The sequence below is a fragment of the Lytechinus variegatus genome, chromosome 16 (assembly GCF_018143015.1).
Source record: "Lytechinus variegatus isolate NC3 chromosome 16, Lvar_3.0, whole genome shotgun sequence".
NCBI lineage: Eukaryota > Metazoa > Echinodermata > Echinoidea > Temnopleuroida > Toxopneustidae > Lytechinus > Lytechinus variegatus.
In genome coordinates this window covers 16,097,799-16,115,258 of record NC_054755.1, presented here as the reverse complement: position 1 = coordinate 16,115,258, position 17,460 = coordinate 16,097,799, and the positions used below count along the sequence as shown (strand labels likewise).

Sequence of the window (17,460 nt, the reverse complement as noted above, 5' to 3'; positions counted from 1 at the left end):
CATTTTAGGGGTTTTAGAAAGATCAATATAATTCATATCATTGAGGCATATTACACCACAGTTTCATTCTCGGGCTACCGGGAAAGGGAGGGGGGTAGGCACTTTTTGTTTGAACATTTCTTTTTTTTTCTTAACCATGACCAATCACACAAGTCATCAGTACCAGTCATTTAGCACTATATAGCTCGTGTTATGACTGGAGGTGTGATATATTTCAGCCAAGTCACTCGATTAGGACCCATATTATCGTTTTATAAAGATAATTATCGATAGGCCTTCCCCATCCTTCTGTAACGCCTGAACTGCTTCATAGAATTTCCTCCTGCTAATTAGCCTCCAAAATGGGGAAGTAGAGATGCTCACTTAAAAATCAAGCGGTGTACCTGTTCTACACACAGATTTGAGCATATGGAGAAATTACTATTCAATCTCTTTTCATGATGATACTGCATATGAAATAGTGATCAATTCCTTAGAATTGCGATGAAATCGTCACAGTCAGGGAGCTTTTTTAGAGTCAAATCCATCTTGAAATGATTATGTTTTGCATTTGCGACCTCTAGTTGGGGGCTCTGCTGAAAATACAGAGTGTGAAAATAAAGTCATTGACTCGGAATCGCTAAAGCATAGCATTGCTGTGGTACCATTCAATATACAGACAGAATCCCAGTGTGTATTGTGTGTGTTTTATGTGTGCTAGGGCCATAGAGATAGGGTGTGTGTTTGAGCTAGCTGGCTAGCTATATAGTGCAGCCTGCATGCATGGCATAAACAGAAGATTTCTCTGTGCTTATAATTGCATTGATTGAGATAGGCAAGGGGAAAGAGATAAGACATAAATGTGTGCTATTTCATTTTGAATGCTGTCTACTTTGTCTGGCTGCCCAAAATACATGGATATAGTGATTCTTATCGTGTTCTGCTAATAATACCTTGGATTCTATTCCGGCCTGGGACATCAAGTGCATAGTGAGATATATAAAACATCCTGAACTCTGACTGTAGCTATCGTAGGACATATATATTCAGCAGGGTTTGTATCCCTTAAGCAGCAAGCTAGCTAGGGCCTGTGTTTGGTGGATTTCAGGGGCCAGTGCAGAGAGTCTTGTTTTGGGGTAATCGTTTGGCAACGGGGCTACCCAGCCGGTCGACTGGCCAGCCATGAGTCGCCTCAATTCAAGGTAAAAATTAAAAATAGATGGTGCCTCACAAAAAAAAAACATGTTTATTGTATTGTCTGATACTAGTTATTAGTTTGACTAGTAGTAGACATACATACAGTATGCACGTTGTATGCATTGCATGGCTGGCTTAACCTACTTGCAGTATGCAGGTGCACAGCATTTAATTTGGGTATCAAAATGTGATCTTGAAGTTGGAGTACTTTTAGAATGCAATGCAACTTGATTTTCCGCTGTTAGAACAAGACATATACAGAGCTCTGCTACATGTAGATGATAATTATAATTGTAATGATATAATAAATTATAATTGGGAGTATTATAATTACTACAAGTGCATTGTATAGTATACAAATAGACCATGCTTTGAGTAGTATTTCGGGAATTATTTGTCCGAGGTTGGCCTGGCATTACTATTTAAATAATTTTGTCAATTTTAGTAATTTTAGTAATTTTGCCAGTACAAACTACAACTACTTAGGAGTTAAGTTCCCTATACAGCCATGTTCAGTATGGCCTGGTATATTTGTTTTATATCCTACTTTTAATAAGTTAGAAGAACAATAGATGTTGATTATACTTTCTTGTACTTGCAGTTTATCCTTTTTACTCTGAAGTTATAGATAGTTACTAGAATTACGCGCTACGCTGTTTGACCTACATGTATTTTTCCTGAAGCCATGCGCTCAGCAAAACGCGGATTAGTGCCTGTGCCGTCCCTTCACGGGACTTGCCCAGTAGAGACACCTCGCTGACCGGTGCGTCCGAGAGATTTCATGATCTTTGACATATAATGAAATAGTGCACTATTCCATCATTGACGTCACGAAATAGCAAATTTTCTTCAGTGGTCATTTCATTTTCAACTTAATCACAACATATAGTGAGAATATGTTTGGTCACATGATGCTATTCAAACCAATTTTCATACAGGATTTTATGTAGGATATAAATCTGAATAGACATCATAGTAAATGCATGCAGTGTTTAGAGTTTACCGTATTCTTATTATTCTAGCCATGAAGGGAGGTGATTATGAATTGATTTGTTAAATTAAAAAAGGTATTTGATGTTGCTGGGCAATTTCCCAACTGACCATGGCAGGGGAGTGGGCCAATCAAAAAGTATCTTGTCAGAGTTGACTTACAAAGTATACAGTTTTTGTTTGGCATGAACTCTTTGCATGCTGAATTAATTTTGGGGGGATAATAATGACAATTTACATGTTGTGTTCTTTAATTCAAGATATCCATATTGCACCATTGATATGTATATATATCATCCAAGAACTATTGCCTTTTATTAGCTTACAATTTAATTTGAAGCATGGACCTACAGTAATAGGTCTGATCCATGTTTGAAGGTAGGGGAGAAAACTTGTTATGATTGTTGAATTTATATACGAATGTGCAAAATTGCAACATCAGCGCACAAAGGTTTAATTTTAATTGCATATGTATATTCAATAATACTCTGTAGCCTATGTGTACATGGACATCTAGGATAAATTTCTGACATCACTTTATAGCCTGAATGTATAATGAGTGTCAGTCAGTGATCAAACTGTTAGAGCCAACCTTGGAAAAAACTTCATTCTTAGTCAAGGTTTTATAAATAACATACAATTACATTTAAGCAATAACACATGTACATGTACAGTATTTGAAATTTTCAGGGTATCTGATTTTTTGTTTCCTTTGGTTGTGGGTTGTAACTTAGCACATTCCTCCATCCATTGTGTAATGAAAAAAAACAAAAAAAAATTCCTTTGTAAGTCAAAGAAGATCTTTTTGCAGTGCTCCCTTACCACTCCTCTTAAAAGTTTTAGGAGAGCTCTTTATTGCTCCCCTCATAATTATAAAACTGAGTTCCTTTTTGTCACATACATACATATTCACCTGTATACATTACCCTATATAGTCCCACAAATATTGGCTTTGGTGGCCATTCGTTTGGTTCCTTTAGCCGTACTTGCACCACTTCATTACTTGTAGGCAAGTATTATGCATGAATATTATGAATATTTAATATAGCAATGCCATTAAGAATGGAGCAATTATACTTGGGTATCAGACTAGATCGAGCAAACTCAATTTTTATGATGGTGATTGTTTATGAGTTGTTCTGGAGGGAAAGGCCAAAATAATTACATCAAGAGTCCTTTCAATCAATTTTAATAGTTTAATCTACACCAATGCTGTAAATGCCCATTTTGGTAATGTTCTAAAACCAAGTTCGATCAAAATCCAATCGAATGACTACCTGTGCAACATAGGTTCAAGAGTTCAAGAATTTTTTATTGCTGAGAAAGGAAAAAAAGGTGAATTGCCAATTCGTCTACTGCCAACTCATCCACACACCACATGGTCTACTTTCATGCCATTCCGTCCATCAACATTTCGTCTAACAACCATTTGGTCCATTAACCATTTGGTCCAGTCATCACTTTGTCTAATCACCATTTCGTCTATGACCCTTTGTCTCATAACCAGTTGGTCTAATATCCATTTCATTTTCATTCGTTTTGCACAATTTAACACCTAGTTCAATTAGACCAAATGGTATGGACTAAATGGCTATTGGACCAACTAACTGATTATTAGAAGGAATGGTATTAGACTAAATGAAAGTAGACCATGTGATGAGTGGACGAACTGATGGTAGACCAAATGATAGTAGACGAGTTGGCAGTTGGACAATATGGAATAAACCCAAAAGGCATTCCCGCCATTGTGATAATTTTTCAGCTTTAATAGATTTCATGATTTCACAAAGATTTTGACATGTATGTACCAGGTGGGTGTTTCATAAAGCTGTCCTTGACTTTTGTATTAAAACTAAGAGGAATTTTAAGAACAACTGGTGTCTGGTGAACCTTTCTTACACGCTAAATAATCACAATGAACGTTTAATGGTGATTATCATTTACCACAAGAGAGGATCACCAGTCGTTCTTAAAGTCACTCTTAACTTTCGAACGGCTTTATGAAACGGCCCCAAGATCTACATGTACAGATACATTTATGTTGTAGGGTAAACCTTGATTAGCCTACTTTCTCTTGAAATCAGTGTTTACTACAACTACTTTCAAATTTAATGACAAATAATTTGAATATATTTGCTGTCATTACATAAAATTGATATAATTGTACAGGCCTATTTATATTCCTGATGAAGGTGGGTGCTTTGATTGTTCCCCAACACCCAATTTCTCTAAATATGTTTGATATTGAAAGTATCAAAGGCAGTAGCTTGAATGTAAAATGAGTCCATGATATTTGTACAGACTACAGAATGCAAAGTGCTCCAGATGATGTTTTCCCTCCTTCTAGACAGATCGACATGTAGGTTGAATTGACACCCATCTTTTACCGCATGCATAAACAGTACTTTGAAGTACGGCCTGAAGGTCCTTAGAGGGAATTTTAAGGCAACTACATGTACCTGCCTCGTACCTAAGTGCGTTGAAACGATATCTAAACCCTACATCAATCTGAGGGTGTGGGGCTAGAAGAAGAAAATGTTTCCGACATCCCATTTAAGCTGCATTGTCAGAGCGTGATTTTTAAGTGGTGCATCTGTCGTTGCATACATATTCCGTTCCTCATTCTCTCCATGATCAGTGCATTCGTGCTGGTACTTTGATTGCATTCATCATGTTCTTGATGTACTTGAACGACATGTTCCCTCATTCAATCGCTATCCCACCCTGAATATTGAATCAGCAGGTTTGTTTGTGGGGGTGTTGTGGTCTAGTGGTTATGACTCTTGTCTTTCAATCTGAGGGACGTGGGTTCAATTCCTTGCCATGGCGTGTTTTCCTTCAAGAAATTTACCCACATTGTGCTGCATTCAACCCAGGTGAGATGAATGGATACCCGGTAGGAAGAATTCCTTGAATGCCAGAGCGCCTGTAGGCAACATGGCTATAGCCGGGGTAATAATAACATTATTGTAATGTGCAGTTGAGTATATACATGTAGGTCTACAGTACATATAGAAAATATAAATGTACAATTATTATTATTGATGCTGATAAGTGGACTTCAATTATGCGTGACAAAGATAATTCATCATTAAACACAACAACAAACCTGAATTGTTGCAGTAATCTAATTTTTGAAGACCCCACGTACTTGTAGGCATTAGTCAGCAAACACAGACTCTTACATTCGACACTTTAACCAATATTAAACAGGTCTAGAGTAAAGACTAGTCTATGAAAAAGGCCCTGTCATAGTGAATCTAATCTCAATACTTCAAACTCTTCATTATGGGCTATGGTGAAACCAAGGGGTCTGTTCATGCAGACTACCTCCCCTACAATCTGTGGAAGGCATTGACAGTGTTTTAAGAATGAAAAGTTATAAACTGTACTTGAATATTATGTGTAGAATGAAAAGTTGTTGGACTCAAATAGAACTTTTTATAATAGAAAAACAAATACCCATTTGGAATTCTGTGATTGTTCATGTATTGTATGTATGCCCACTCCAAATTCAAGATAGCCAATATGTAGTTGTACAATGTAACCACCATTTCAAAAGCCCTCTAATAGATAATTTCCTTATCTAGAACAAGGAAATTTAATTTTATTGATTTACACACTTTTGGGACAAGGGTTCTCTAATATGCTTTTCACACTGCATTTCCTTAACCTCATACTATCCTTAACCCCATACATGTACTATCTTTTTTTTTTTATTCACACTGTCTTTCCAAACCCCATACTATTTGCTTAGCCAGGGTTAACGTCTTAACCCCGGACTATCACACAGCTCATGAATATTGATGATTTTGCCGTAAAGAGTGCAATTAACATGCAATTTCGACTTCTGTGATTGGCTAATGCTTAGCCCCACTTTTCCTTAGCCCTCTTTCGTTTCACACTGCATCTCTAAGCACCGCAAATGTGGTGCTAGCACCACAATAAGCCGGCTAACCCTGCTTTTTTACAGGGCCAGATAGTACCATACTATTTACAGTGCTAGCCCACTTTGCTAAAACCTAGTGTGAAAACGAAGTGGGCCAAGCTTAACCCCCCCCCCTTAGCCCCACAAATTTCCCAGGGTTAAGGAAAGTAAGTGCAGTGTGAAAAGCATATGAATTACACCTTCTGTTGTTAGAACGCACTTTGATCTCACTATTAGGACTTTGTTCAATGACCTGTCGTCGTTCCCATTTTGCCGTTTCTAAAAACCAATTTCATATCAGCTCGGACTTCCTCTTAAAACCAGGGTATTTCCATTTTAATTTGTAAAATGGTCTATTAGCTTCTCATGTTATAATGAATGCAGGGCATCTACAGTATTAGCTGGCCAGTTGCCAATTAGCGTTCTTTACGATCCGTAATTGGAGCAGCGTTTAGCTTTTAATGACTGTGAAAATAGCTCTCCTGGGTTGTGGCAATTGATAAAGTGGATTCTGTCATTTATCTGATGTTGTGAACAGAGTGTTTCATGTAGGCCCTACATATATGTACATGTATTTAATAAAAGCAATACATGAGATTTGTATAGCACACTTTTCATCTTGTTAGATGCTCAAGGCGCTTCAGAGCAGAGGAACTATTTGTCTGAACAATAAGTCAATGTCCATCATAAAAACACTATGCAGGTACATGTTTGTTTTCAGGTTGCCCTTGAAGGTGGTCACTGAAGTGTTTATTTCAACACATAATGATTAAAAATGAATTTTGTAGTGACACAAACTCTCAAATCAAATTAAGTAAAAATAATGTATGAAAAATGTGAATTTGATGATTTTCGTTCCTCCATGTTAAATGCAATCATGCGTTTGTTTAAAAATAAAAAGTAAATAAATCTGCTGACAGGCTCTTTTACTTTTCATTTTGCCTGTCAGTGGGATCGCATAGCAATTAGCATCAGGAAATAATAAAATATTCAAAGTGGAATCTTTTTTCACTTTATACAGTGTATAATTACGACACTAGTGACTACGTGTTGTTTTTAAAAGCCTGGTCTTTGCCATTATGGATGCAGTTGACATTTCCTTTTCACTCTTTCAGTTTCATGAATAAATTCCTTTCTTCGTTCTACTTTTACTGATCGATCAACTTTAAACAAGTGAAATTGCCTCCCTCAAACCTTTCCATTATGTCAAATTGGCTTTCTGCTCTTTCTTGTCATTTTGTGTAGAGTGGGTATCACGGAGGTTTTCACATGGTTTTTGTAAGCCCACCACTCTTTTCTGTACCGAGGGTTGTGGTTGGTATGACAGGGTTCCCAGCCCATCAGGGAAAATTATTTTACTTTTTCCAATTAAGAAATTTATAAAGAAATACCTTAAATCGGGGGAAAATGCCCCAAATGAGGGAAAATCAGGGGATTTTGATCAGCTCAAAAGCCGAAAGCACAATAGTCCGTCAGATTTTTTTTTTTTTGCGTATCAAAACAACATCCATTGAATGACTGGTTATGGTGGTACTGATTGTTTTTGTACTGAAAATACATGTAAATTGTAATTTTTTCACTTCAACAACTTTTTTCTTGAAAAACTGGGAAACCTGTGATAATGGGGTAATAGCAACAGATGAATCTTATTTTTAAAAAAATCTGAAAAAATATGTATTGTTGCATTTGATTTATAATCACTCATGCATGATTTGGAAATAATGAAGATTAAAGGACAAGTCCACCCCAACAAAAACTTGATTTGAATAAAAATAGAAAAATTCAAGCATAACACTGTAAATTTCATCAAAATCGGATGTAAATAAGTTATGGCATTTCTATTAAGTTTCGCTTCATTTCACAAAACAGTTATATGCACATCTTGGTCGGTATGCAAATGAGGAAACTGATGACATCACTCACTATTTCTTTTGTATTTTATTATATGAAATATTTTGATTTTCTCTTCATTGTCATGTGAAATAAAGTTTCATTTCTCCCTGAACACATGAAATTCCATTATTTTAACATTTTGTGCTTCAGGCAAGGAGGTCCTCATCATCAAATTTGTAAAAATTGAAATATTGTATAATTAAAACAATAAAAAACAAAAGAAATAGTGAGTGAGTGACATCATTGACTCTTTCAATTGGATGTGACTGGCTCGTTCATATAACTATTTTGTTAAAAATAAGGCTATAAGCGAAACTTTGAAATGTCATAACTTATTTTACATCCGATTTTGATGAAATTTTCAGCATTGTGCTTGTCTGAATTTTCTCTATTGATCCAATCAAATCAACATTTTTCTGAGAAGGACTTGACCTTTACGTATTAAAAGTTATACTTTGGTCATTCATTTGATCCACAAATCGATAGAATTTACTGGGTATTTTAAATAATTCCTGTTGAAACTTCCATGCAATATTGAGTTTGTTACAGACCTACATGTAAACATAATCAAAAGCTTTTTTCTTGGATAATCTCAACATCAAGCAGCATTTTTTTTAATCAGTGAAAAAGGAGTACGTAACATTTTCTTGAATCCATTATCCTCCTTTTGCTTTCTTTAAAAAAACAAAATAACATTGTTGAGAGATGTTTGCCATAATCGTATTTGCCTTACAAGTACATGTAGGTAATAAAACCTGCCAACTTATTTTTTGTTGTTGAATTTTGAAAAAAACGTACAGACTCACCCTAGTTTTCACACATACTGTACATGTACCCGGTACTGGTTTGGAAAAAAAATTTGAATGAATACTGATCATTCAATGCTTACCTCCCCCCCCCCCCCAATAGCAAATATGCAATATTACAGGGCCGAAACAAAAAACTTGTCTGAAAAGGGCAGTGTATGTATGGGTATGCATTGTCAACTTGGGTTTATGGTCCATCTCATCAACTTCCTTTAGTGAGATTAAAACACCCTCAGGAGGACAGGTGTGCTATTGTCAGTTGACATTCTCAATAAATGACATTTACTCAGATCTGTCTGCTTACAGTGCAGAGAAATGGAACCCTGTATGGAATTACATTGTATTACATTGTTATCTAGGATAATGTCAGTATTGATTTTATGTTTGACTCTTTACAACATTTATAACAAAGACTAGATGCCCAACCCAACATATTTCCTTAAATTAAGTTTATTTTATCAGTACAAATCTTTAAATTTATTTTTCATTGTAATGCAGTGTATATAGGGGCTGCCTCAACAAACTTTGCTTCGTTCTTTTGCAGTTTCCCATTTCACATTCATTTCATGCATGTACTGTAAAAACACCTTTTCTACAATTTTAGCCTTTTTATCTTTGTATCTTAATACTACCTGTACATGTATGTATTTTTTTCTTTACTCTTGTGTTTTTGTTATTTTTTATGATTAATGCATTTTTATGGACTTGAATTTAAGTCAATGAAATGAAACAGATAGGCCATCCATTGAAAAAATATAGAAATAATAAGCATGTGTTTGTCACTTTGTATTACATTTTCTTTTAATATGTACTGGAAATTGGAAAAAAAAGCTTGATGAAGAACATAAAGTCGGTGTTAAAACAGCCTATAATAATAAGATATCAATTGGCAGATTATTGATTTTTGTGTGTGAATTTCAGCTGTATTTTCAAGGTCATTGTCATGTGAGGCTTATTGAAAAAATTATTATTTTGGACTACCAATACTGCAAATATCATGATCAAGCTTTCGGACTGTAAGAAAATCAATTTTGAAATGTGTTTTATAGCTCACTGGTGTTGTGAATATGCTAATTTTAAGGCATTTAAAGCTATTTTTAGATCAATGTCTAGGTCAACAGATAGAGATGTGACTTAATGTACAAGAAAAAAACATGATTTGCAATTATCAGCTTAAAGTCACGGTATAGTATTGAAATGACAAATGTGCACTGGCATGGATGCAACAGTTGTTTGGGTGCATGTTACAGTACCAGTACTTTCCAAAATAAGATTGGTAATTCAAGAGGCGAACTTGCAGACACTGGAGGTTTTGTCCATATTCTCCCTCTCTCTCTCTCTCTCTCATGCTTGGGTCAAGTGATGGGCCTGTGGTCCCAATGGATTCAACCCACTAGTCTTGAAATTCAGACCAATTACATCTCTACTGGTGCGATGGGAGGGTTCCATGATATTTGCTCTGGCGACAATCAATGGCTCTGATGGAATCTACATGTATATCTGCACATTATGTCTAAAACCTACAGTAACCTCCAGAACTAAATAAACCCTAATCCTTTATAATATCATTCTCTTATTCTGAGATAAAAACTCTTATTACCCTTTTTACACACGCTAAAATTTCCTTAACCCCGTACTATAGGTGGGGCTACATGTAAATGGCAAGTACGAGTGAAGTACTTGTACTACGAATGATCGACAAAAACCACTAGTCCAGGGTTAGCGAGTTTCGTGTGTGAAAAGCAAGCATTCCTTATTCGGGGTTAGCAATAACAATTTGGCATATGTGAAAAGGAAAAAAATAGTATGGGGTTAAGGATAGTACGGGGTTAGCGATAGTCCAGGGCTAAGAAAATCCTGTGTAAAAAGGGTATATTACAACCTTAGCTCTAACCCTATATGCATAGAGCTATTGCTCTGTGCTATGCCTTCTGGGATATTAAGGCTGGAGCAATTGTCGCAGGAGCAATTGTTGTGTCACTGGTGGGAGACCCTGATAGGAATTTCTTGAAACACTGCTCTGCTACATGTATCTTATGCTTCATTAAAAATAATGATACATAAGATTTATGTTGCAAGCAGCATGTAGCAGACTTTCCATCTTGTCATATTGCTTGTACATTGAAAGAATGTAAACACTAGCAAATATTTCAATAAATGCGACCTCTAATATTTACATTGTACAATTTAATGTTGCCTGATGGCCCAGTGCAAGTGTTTCATGTATGAGTTCAAATGAATTTTGAGTATCTCCTCGTATGTTCATAATTCTGTTGCAGGGGCTGCGGGATGGTTTTTAAAGTGGGGGGGGGGCTGATCATGTCCATGCAGCACCATTTAACCCTGGCTCCACAGCCGCCCCCCCCCCCCATCTCCTCCACATACTTGTACATTTACATTATACAATGCTTTTTTTCACTGTAAATACATAGACACATACATGTGGGGCCTACCAGTTTTGTGAATCTTTTCCTGTCTGAACAGGGTATGAAAACACAACCTTTTGCAAGCAGGGTCAACGATGAGGAAATCCTGTGTGCATGTACACATGTAGGTAGGCTGTAAATTAATTCCCATGTGTCTGGTGTGGTGGGGGAAAATAGGTCGAGATTTATTATAGGTTTGTTGTGCAGCCTAGGCATACATGTAGTATTCTTATTGTTTGGTGGAGGGGGATGTGTGACTTAAATGTTTTTGTTTATGAATTAGATCTTCCATCCATATCTACTTTCCCTTTCATTATTGAAAATCTTCTTGGGATGAGCTTGGTAATACAGCAGTTTATTATGCTTTTCACATTGCACTTTTTTCCAGTTTAACCCAGGAAATAAGGTTTTTTTTTCAGTATTTTAGCATTTTTGACACCCTTGTTACGTTAGGTACATGTACAGTATGTAAGTAAGATGCCCGATCTTGAAAAAGAGAGCCTTTTTACGTGTTTCTTTGGTCATGCCCCCCTTCACCCTGGGTGTGTGGCAAATTCATCAATATTCATGAGCTGTGCGATTAACCCCGGCTATTATGGGGTTAAGGAAATGCAGTCTGAAAATGGCTTATAAATAAGAGGTTATCTTTCTTTCAACTTTTCCTCACAAAAACAAATTATTTTCCTCATCCTTGTTTATGAATAAGATTTTTCTTCTATGTTTACTTTTCTGTTGATGATAATGAATATTTATGGTTGGATCTAGGAAGTACATGGAGCTGGTATAAGTTTCAATGTGATTAACATCTCTGTAACTTGTCATTTAATTTCTTTTGATTTCCTTGTTGATGTTTATCAGTAGAATTTCCTATCCATAACAGGATCTAAGTCCTCAATAAATATTAGTCCATGATTACTTCATGACAACTTGCTTTTGTTTGCTGTGGTGATAGTGCCATATTTTATGATCAGGAAAGATTTAGATCACATTTATGTTGACCCAATTTAGCCTATATAAAATCATTGTACCATTCATATTACACAGCCTTTCGAAATCTTAATTGAATTGAATTGAATCAAATTGAAGAGGTCTGACCTTGTTTTCTAAATTTTTATGCACTCGTAATTTGAACGCATCTAGGCCTACATGTACATGTACATCATTAACGGCATGTAGCCATCTGCATGTACATGTATGTTGCAGCTGAATAAAACAAAAAATTATACAACATCCACCTGTAACTGCATGTGATAAAAACGATAAAAGATAAGTGCAGTTCAACATACTTTAAATTGATTCAATTGTGCCTTGTGGTACTACATGTATGAGTTCAAACAGAGTCCAAAACCAGAATCTAGAAGTACATGTAGAATGACTACCAGTATTCAAATATTTGAAAATTAATAATATATGTGCCAGACTATTCTGGTAGAAATGTGTGAAATTCTGCATTTAAATATGAAAAATGAAAAGAAAAAACATGTACCGTAAGCATTGGGTTCCAGCCCATCTTCTCTATATTTCCGAGCAGTGATAGCTGTCCCACCTGTGTTGGTGTTCTTTAGACTTCAGTGTGATAATTTTTCACTTTGATTTTCGTACCAGATCTATATACATGTATATCTACATTGTATGATGATATATATGGTGAGTTTAAAGACTTCTGAATTCTTTGTATAGAGCATGTATATGTAGCTTTGAGGTTTATTGAGTATCATGGACCAGTATTAACAATTATAACTTTCAATTCAAATCGCAGATGGCATCAATACGTCACTGCAGTTTCTACTCTTGAGTAAAAGTACATGTACTCCTTGTCTAACTCTTAAAGTACATTGTATTTGTACTGAAAATAGATATTACTTTATAGCTTTTGAAGTAGATTGGTGCTGAAAATAGATAATTGCTTTGTAATCTCTTGGATCTTCAATTGGTTTCAACACTTGTTTCCATCCTTGCTGCTATTATAGTTTCCCTCTCCAGTAATGCAATTCAGGCATCAAAGATGTAGGCTATATTGAATAATGATATGTGATGCTTTTGTATAACAGTTTTAGAAGATAATTGTTTTAAAGATACTGTAAATGGTCAATTCCATTGTGACTTATGGGACATTTGATACTTTTTTCCACATAACTGAGGTGCATATCTGAAATAGTAGCTGCACAAACATGGATTTACTTTATTAAACTGAAAGAAGAATACTTAAACTTACTATATACAAAAATGTATGCTTTCAGCTTGGTTGCATAGGGTGCTAGATATTCAGAAATGTCATTGTGACTTATGGGACATTGATGGACCACACAAATTGGGCTCTTTTGTTCAAAGTGCCATATCTATCTCAGTTTTATGACAATGTTTTTAGATTTGGGCTTGGAGATTAACTAGTGATAGGGCTCACTAACAGTACTTGAATTGGACTTGATTCATTTCATTTGTTTCAGTAGTTGTGTGCAATCGTGTGTGACTTATGGGACAAGTGAATGTGACTGATGGGACCCTATCTCATTTCATGGAATTAACATTTCCTCGCGATGACTTTTTAAGTCAAACTTAATTTCAGCATGAATAAATATTTCCTAATAAGATGACACCCTTAATAATTCATGCCATTGTGTCAGAAATAAATTCAACAAAGGGCAGAAACATCTTTTCACGCAGTTCATTTATATAAAGGGAACATTAACCAAAAAAAAGCTTCCTAACTTGTCATCAAGTTTTAAGAACTGTAATCAAATAAGTAGAAAATAATCAATAAACAATTACAATCATAAATATTTAGCAAACAGATGAAAAATGAACAATTAGAAAGAATGTACACACTTTCAATTGTGACTGATGGGACATAATGATATGACATATTTGTTACAGATAGGACAAATAAATGTTGCTTTTCTCTATCTGTCTCATACAGTATGGTAAGAAAATGACCTTTACACTACAGTGTATTACATGTGAGAAATTAAGACATTAATGCTGCCATGAAGTAAATCAATATTCTTGTTAATATACTCTCTTTTGTGTCAAATGCTCATATTTTTCATTAGCTGTTGATGTTTATGATAAAACAGATGGATATCAGTGCACAGGCAAATTTTTGACAAAAAAATATTAAAATTTTGGCATAAATTCTTTTTAAAAAATTCATTAAACTGGACTGACTAGAAAACAGTTGCAATCGCTTTCTACTATCTAAACTGCATGTACATGTATACTTGTATAGTAAAAAGTGTATTCATTTACATGGAAGATTTACCATTGTCTGTGCAAAAAATATGAAAATAATTGATTTTCATGAAAAATCCAAGATGGCTGCCAAAATTGCCAATTTGGAACCCCATGGGACACGATTTGACAAAGGGAACATCAAGATTCATTAACTATACACTTCAGGCAATACAAAAAATGTTGGTTAAAAAATATACCATGGGGATGCACCCTATCACAAGTTCACAACTTCTTTTTTTGCCAGCTGCTTGGGTTGATATGTCATCTCTTTCATAGAAATTCTGAATGCCTGTAAGGACATCATCATTTGTAGAGTACCAAAGTGATGTTAGTTGTCATGGTGTAATGGCGGCCTGGTTCTAAACAAAATAACCTGGGGCCATTTCATAAAGCTGTTGTAAGTTAGGAGCAACTTTTCAGAATGACTAGTGATCCTTTCTTATATGCTAAAACATTGCCAATTTATGATGACATTTACCACAAGGATCATCGGTCGTTCTTAAAGTCGCTCTTAAGTTACGAAAAGCTTTATGAACCAGTGCCCTTTTACGACTATCAGAATGATGGTAACAACCAAGGACAACACAAATCATTATTTTTGCAAATACAAATGTGTAAGACGATCATGCAGCTGCGACTAGGTTTAGAACCGGCGATTCGATGTTCATGACATTATGACACCACCCTTTGGTCCTCTTTAAATGCGCATGTTCCTTTCTATTGGCAGGCGGCAGGAATGATTCTGAGAAAACTTGATTGCAAGCTTCTGAACAATTTTTGGGCATTTACAGGGGCCTTAATAGCTCTGCTCATGGTAGCCTTAAATGCATCTGAGGACTGGTGCTCTTATTTTGACAGGATCCAGAGGGTCGCTCAACTACAAAATTCGTGACTGATGGGACATTGACATAGGTTTTAATAGTTTCCATGGAACTATGTGTATATACCAAGTTCGCATCATATGTAAAACAGTTGATGCACACTCTAAGGGGACAAGAAAACCAAGAGAATGATCTGGACCTAAAAAATTACTAAAAGCTAGGGTGAAACAAACCCAATTCACCTGCACTCAGCTTTGCATTTTAGCGATCATATTCAGTTTTCTCCTTTCTGGACTGGGCACACTATGCAAACTTATTTTTTGTTGTTCAATGCACTGCCTTTGATATTCAGACTGTTTTTTCTGACAGTCAGCATACTGTTCTCCAGCTTTTAAGCATTCTTGTCTCTCTCTTTGCTGTCATGGACAGCTTTAAGGTGGTATGGTTTACGAACTGTATATGTGACTTATGGGACATGTGACTTATGGGACTGAAATGTATGTCCCCCCAGTATAGCTATTTCAAGTCCAATACAGATGCAGCTTGATTTGTTGAAGCAAGCATGTACTATGGTAGATAAAAAAGTCCAATACTTGTCTCCAGGAGTCTATGGCAGCATATGAGGGAAACTTAATGCTCAAAACTGTGACTTATGGGACATCAAACATACACACCTTGAAATGTATTTTGTGCCTCATAGTTTCACTGCAGTGTGTAAAACAATACAGCTAATGGTAAATTATTGCTTGGAGGTCACATGGACAGTGGGATTTTTCATCAGCACCCTTTGCTTGCCAGGAGCCAAGGATGGGTGAAAGTTGTACATTTTCTATGAAATCTTAGTACCACAATGCAACAGAGTGTACATTGCGTATTTTATGAATGAATGAGGGTATAGTAAATATAAGTGTGTTTTTGTAAACCTTAAACTGTATACTTATAAACAGTATAAACAAAATTGCTCCGAAAAGAAATTTTTGAAAATGGAAAAATGCAACATTTGGCTGGAATTGACCAAATACCAGTTGTGATGATCTTAAAGTGAGTTTGAACAGAATCCAATAAAATGACTACCCAAGTGTTTGTACATATAAATAAAAAAATATGTGCCAAATTACCCTGGGAAAAAAATGTGTAATTGCTGAGAAATAAGCGAAATAAGCATGGAATTCTATAATGTCAGATATTTTTCCAAGCAATATTAATACACTGTCCCACATATGCCTTTTTTGGTAGTGATCATCAGAATATTAAAGATTCAATGATTTCACAAAAAATCAGTTTATTTCAATGTTCCAGATCTGTATGTAAATGTAAGATAATATGGTGACAATCAACCTTGATTTTAAAGACTTTCTGATTGAATAATTATTAGCTGCAACTCCTGCAATTAATCTTGTTTAGCTTTAATTTTGATATAATTCATGTTCCATAGTGACAATTGACGACTTGTAAAACATGCTTTTCAAGGACGTCTTTATAATTCAAATCTTGGTTGTGTACAAAGACACATAGAAATGTTCAGATTCAACACGCAGTACATGTAAATCGCTGAATAGGATGCATTGTATTTCTGCAGGACCGTGGGTAAGGGCGAGTCAACCCCAGAAAAAGGGTTGATTCTAGAATGAAAGGAGAACAATCAAACTGTAGCATAACACTGAAAATTCCATCAAAATCGGATGTAATGTAGGTTTTTGCTTTATTTCACTTTGTACAGCATGCTACATCCTGGTTAGTATACAAAAGTGAGAAGTGACATCACCCACTCACTATGTCTATTTGTTTTGTATTTCATTACACGGAACATGATTTTTTTTTCCTCATTTATATTATAATTTGAAACAAGTTTTGACTCCTCATCGAATATGTGATACGTGTATTTCAATGGGTGCAAGCAAACTCTTCTGCTTCATGAAAGTAGAACTTTAGAAAGTCTGAAAAAATTGATTTTGTATTATGAAGTACAAAAATAGTGAGTGTCATTATCAACTCTCATTTGCATATTACTGTGTTGTGCATAATTGTTTCGGAAAAAAAAACTTTGAAATGTCATTAGATTTTGATGACATTTTCAGCACATTTGAGTTTTTTCTTTTTCTAAGATTCAAATCTACTTTTTTCCGGGATGAACTTACAATTTAAAAGTTGATTGAACACAGTAGAAATCTCAATTTTCAGTCATGATT

General features: G+C 35.4%; 1 protein-coding gene across 1 annotated transcript in view; it reads left to right on the top strand.

Moving 5' to 3' along the window:
- Positions 1-685: 685 nt before the first annotated feature.
- Positions 686-17,460, top strand: part of LOC121430114 (beta-arrestin-1-like) — a 47,378-nt gene continuing 30,603 nt past the window's right edge. The window contains exon 1 of the mRNA XM_041627392.1: positions 686-1,181. Within this exon, the coding sequence (XP_041483326.1) occupies positions 1,162-1,181 (20 nt within the window). The 5' untranslated portion in view covers positions 686-1,161. The remainder of the gene's footprint in view (positions 1,182-17,460) is intronic.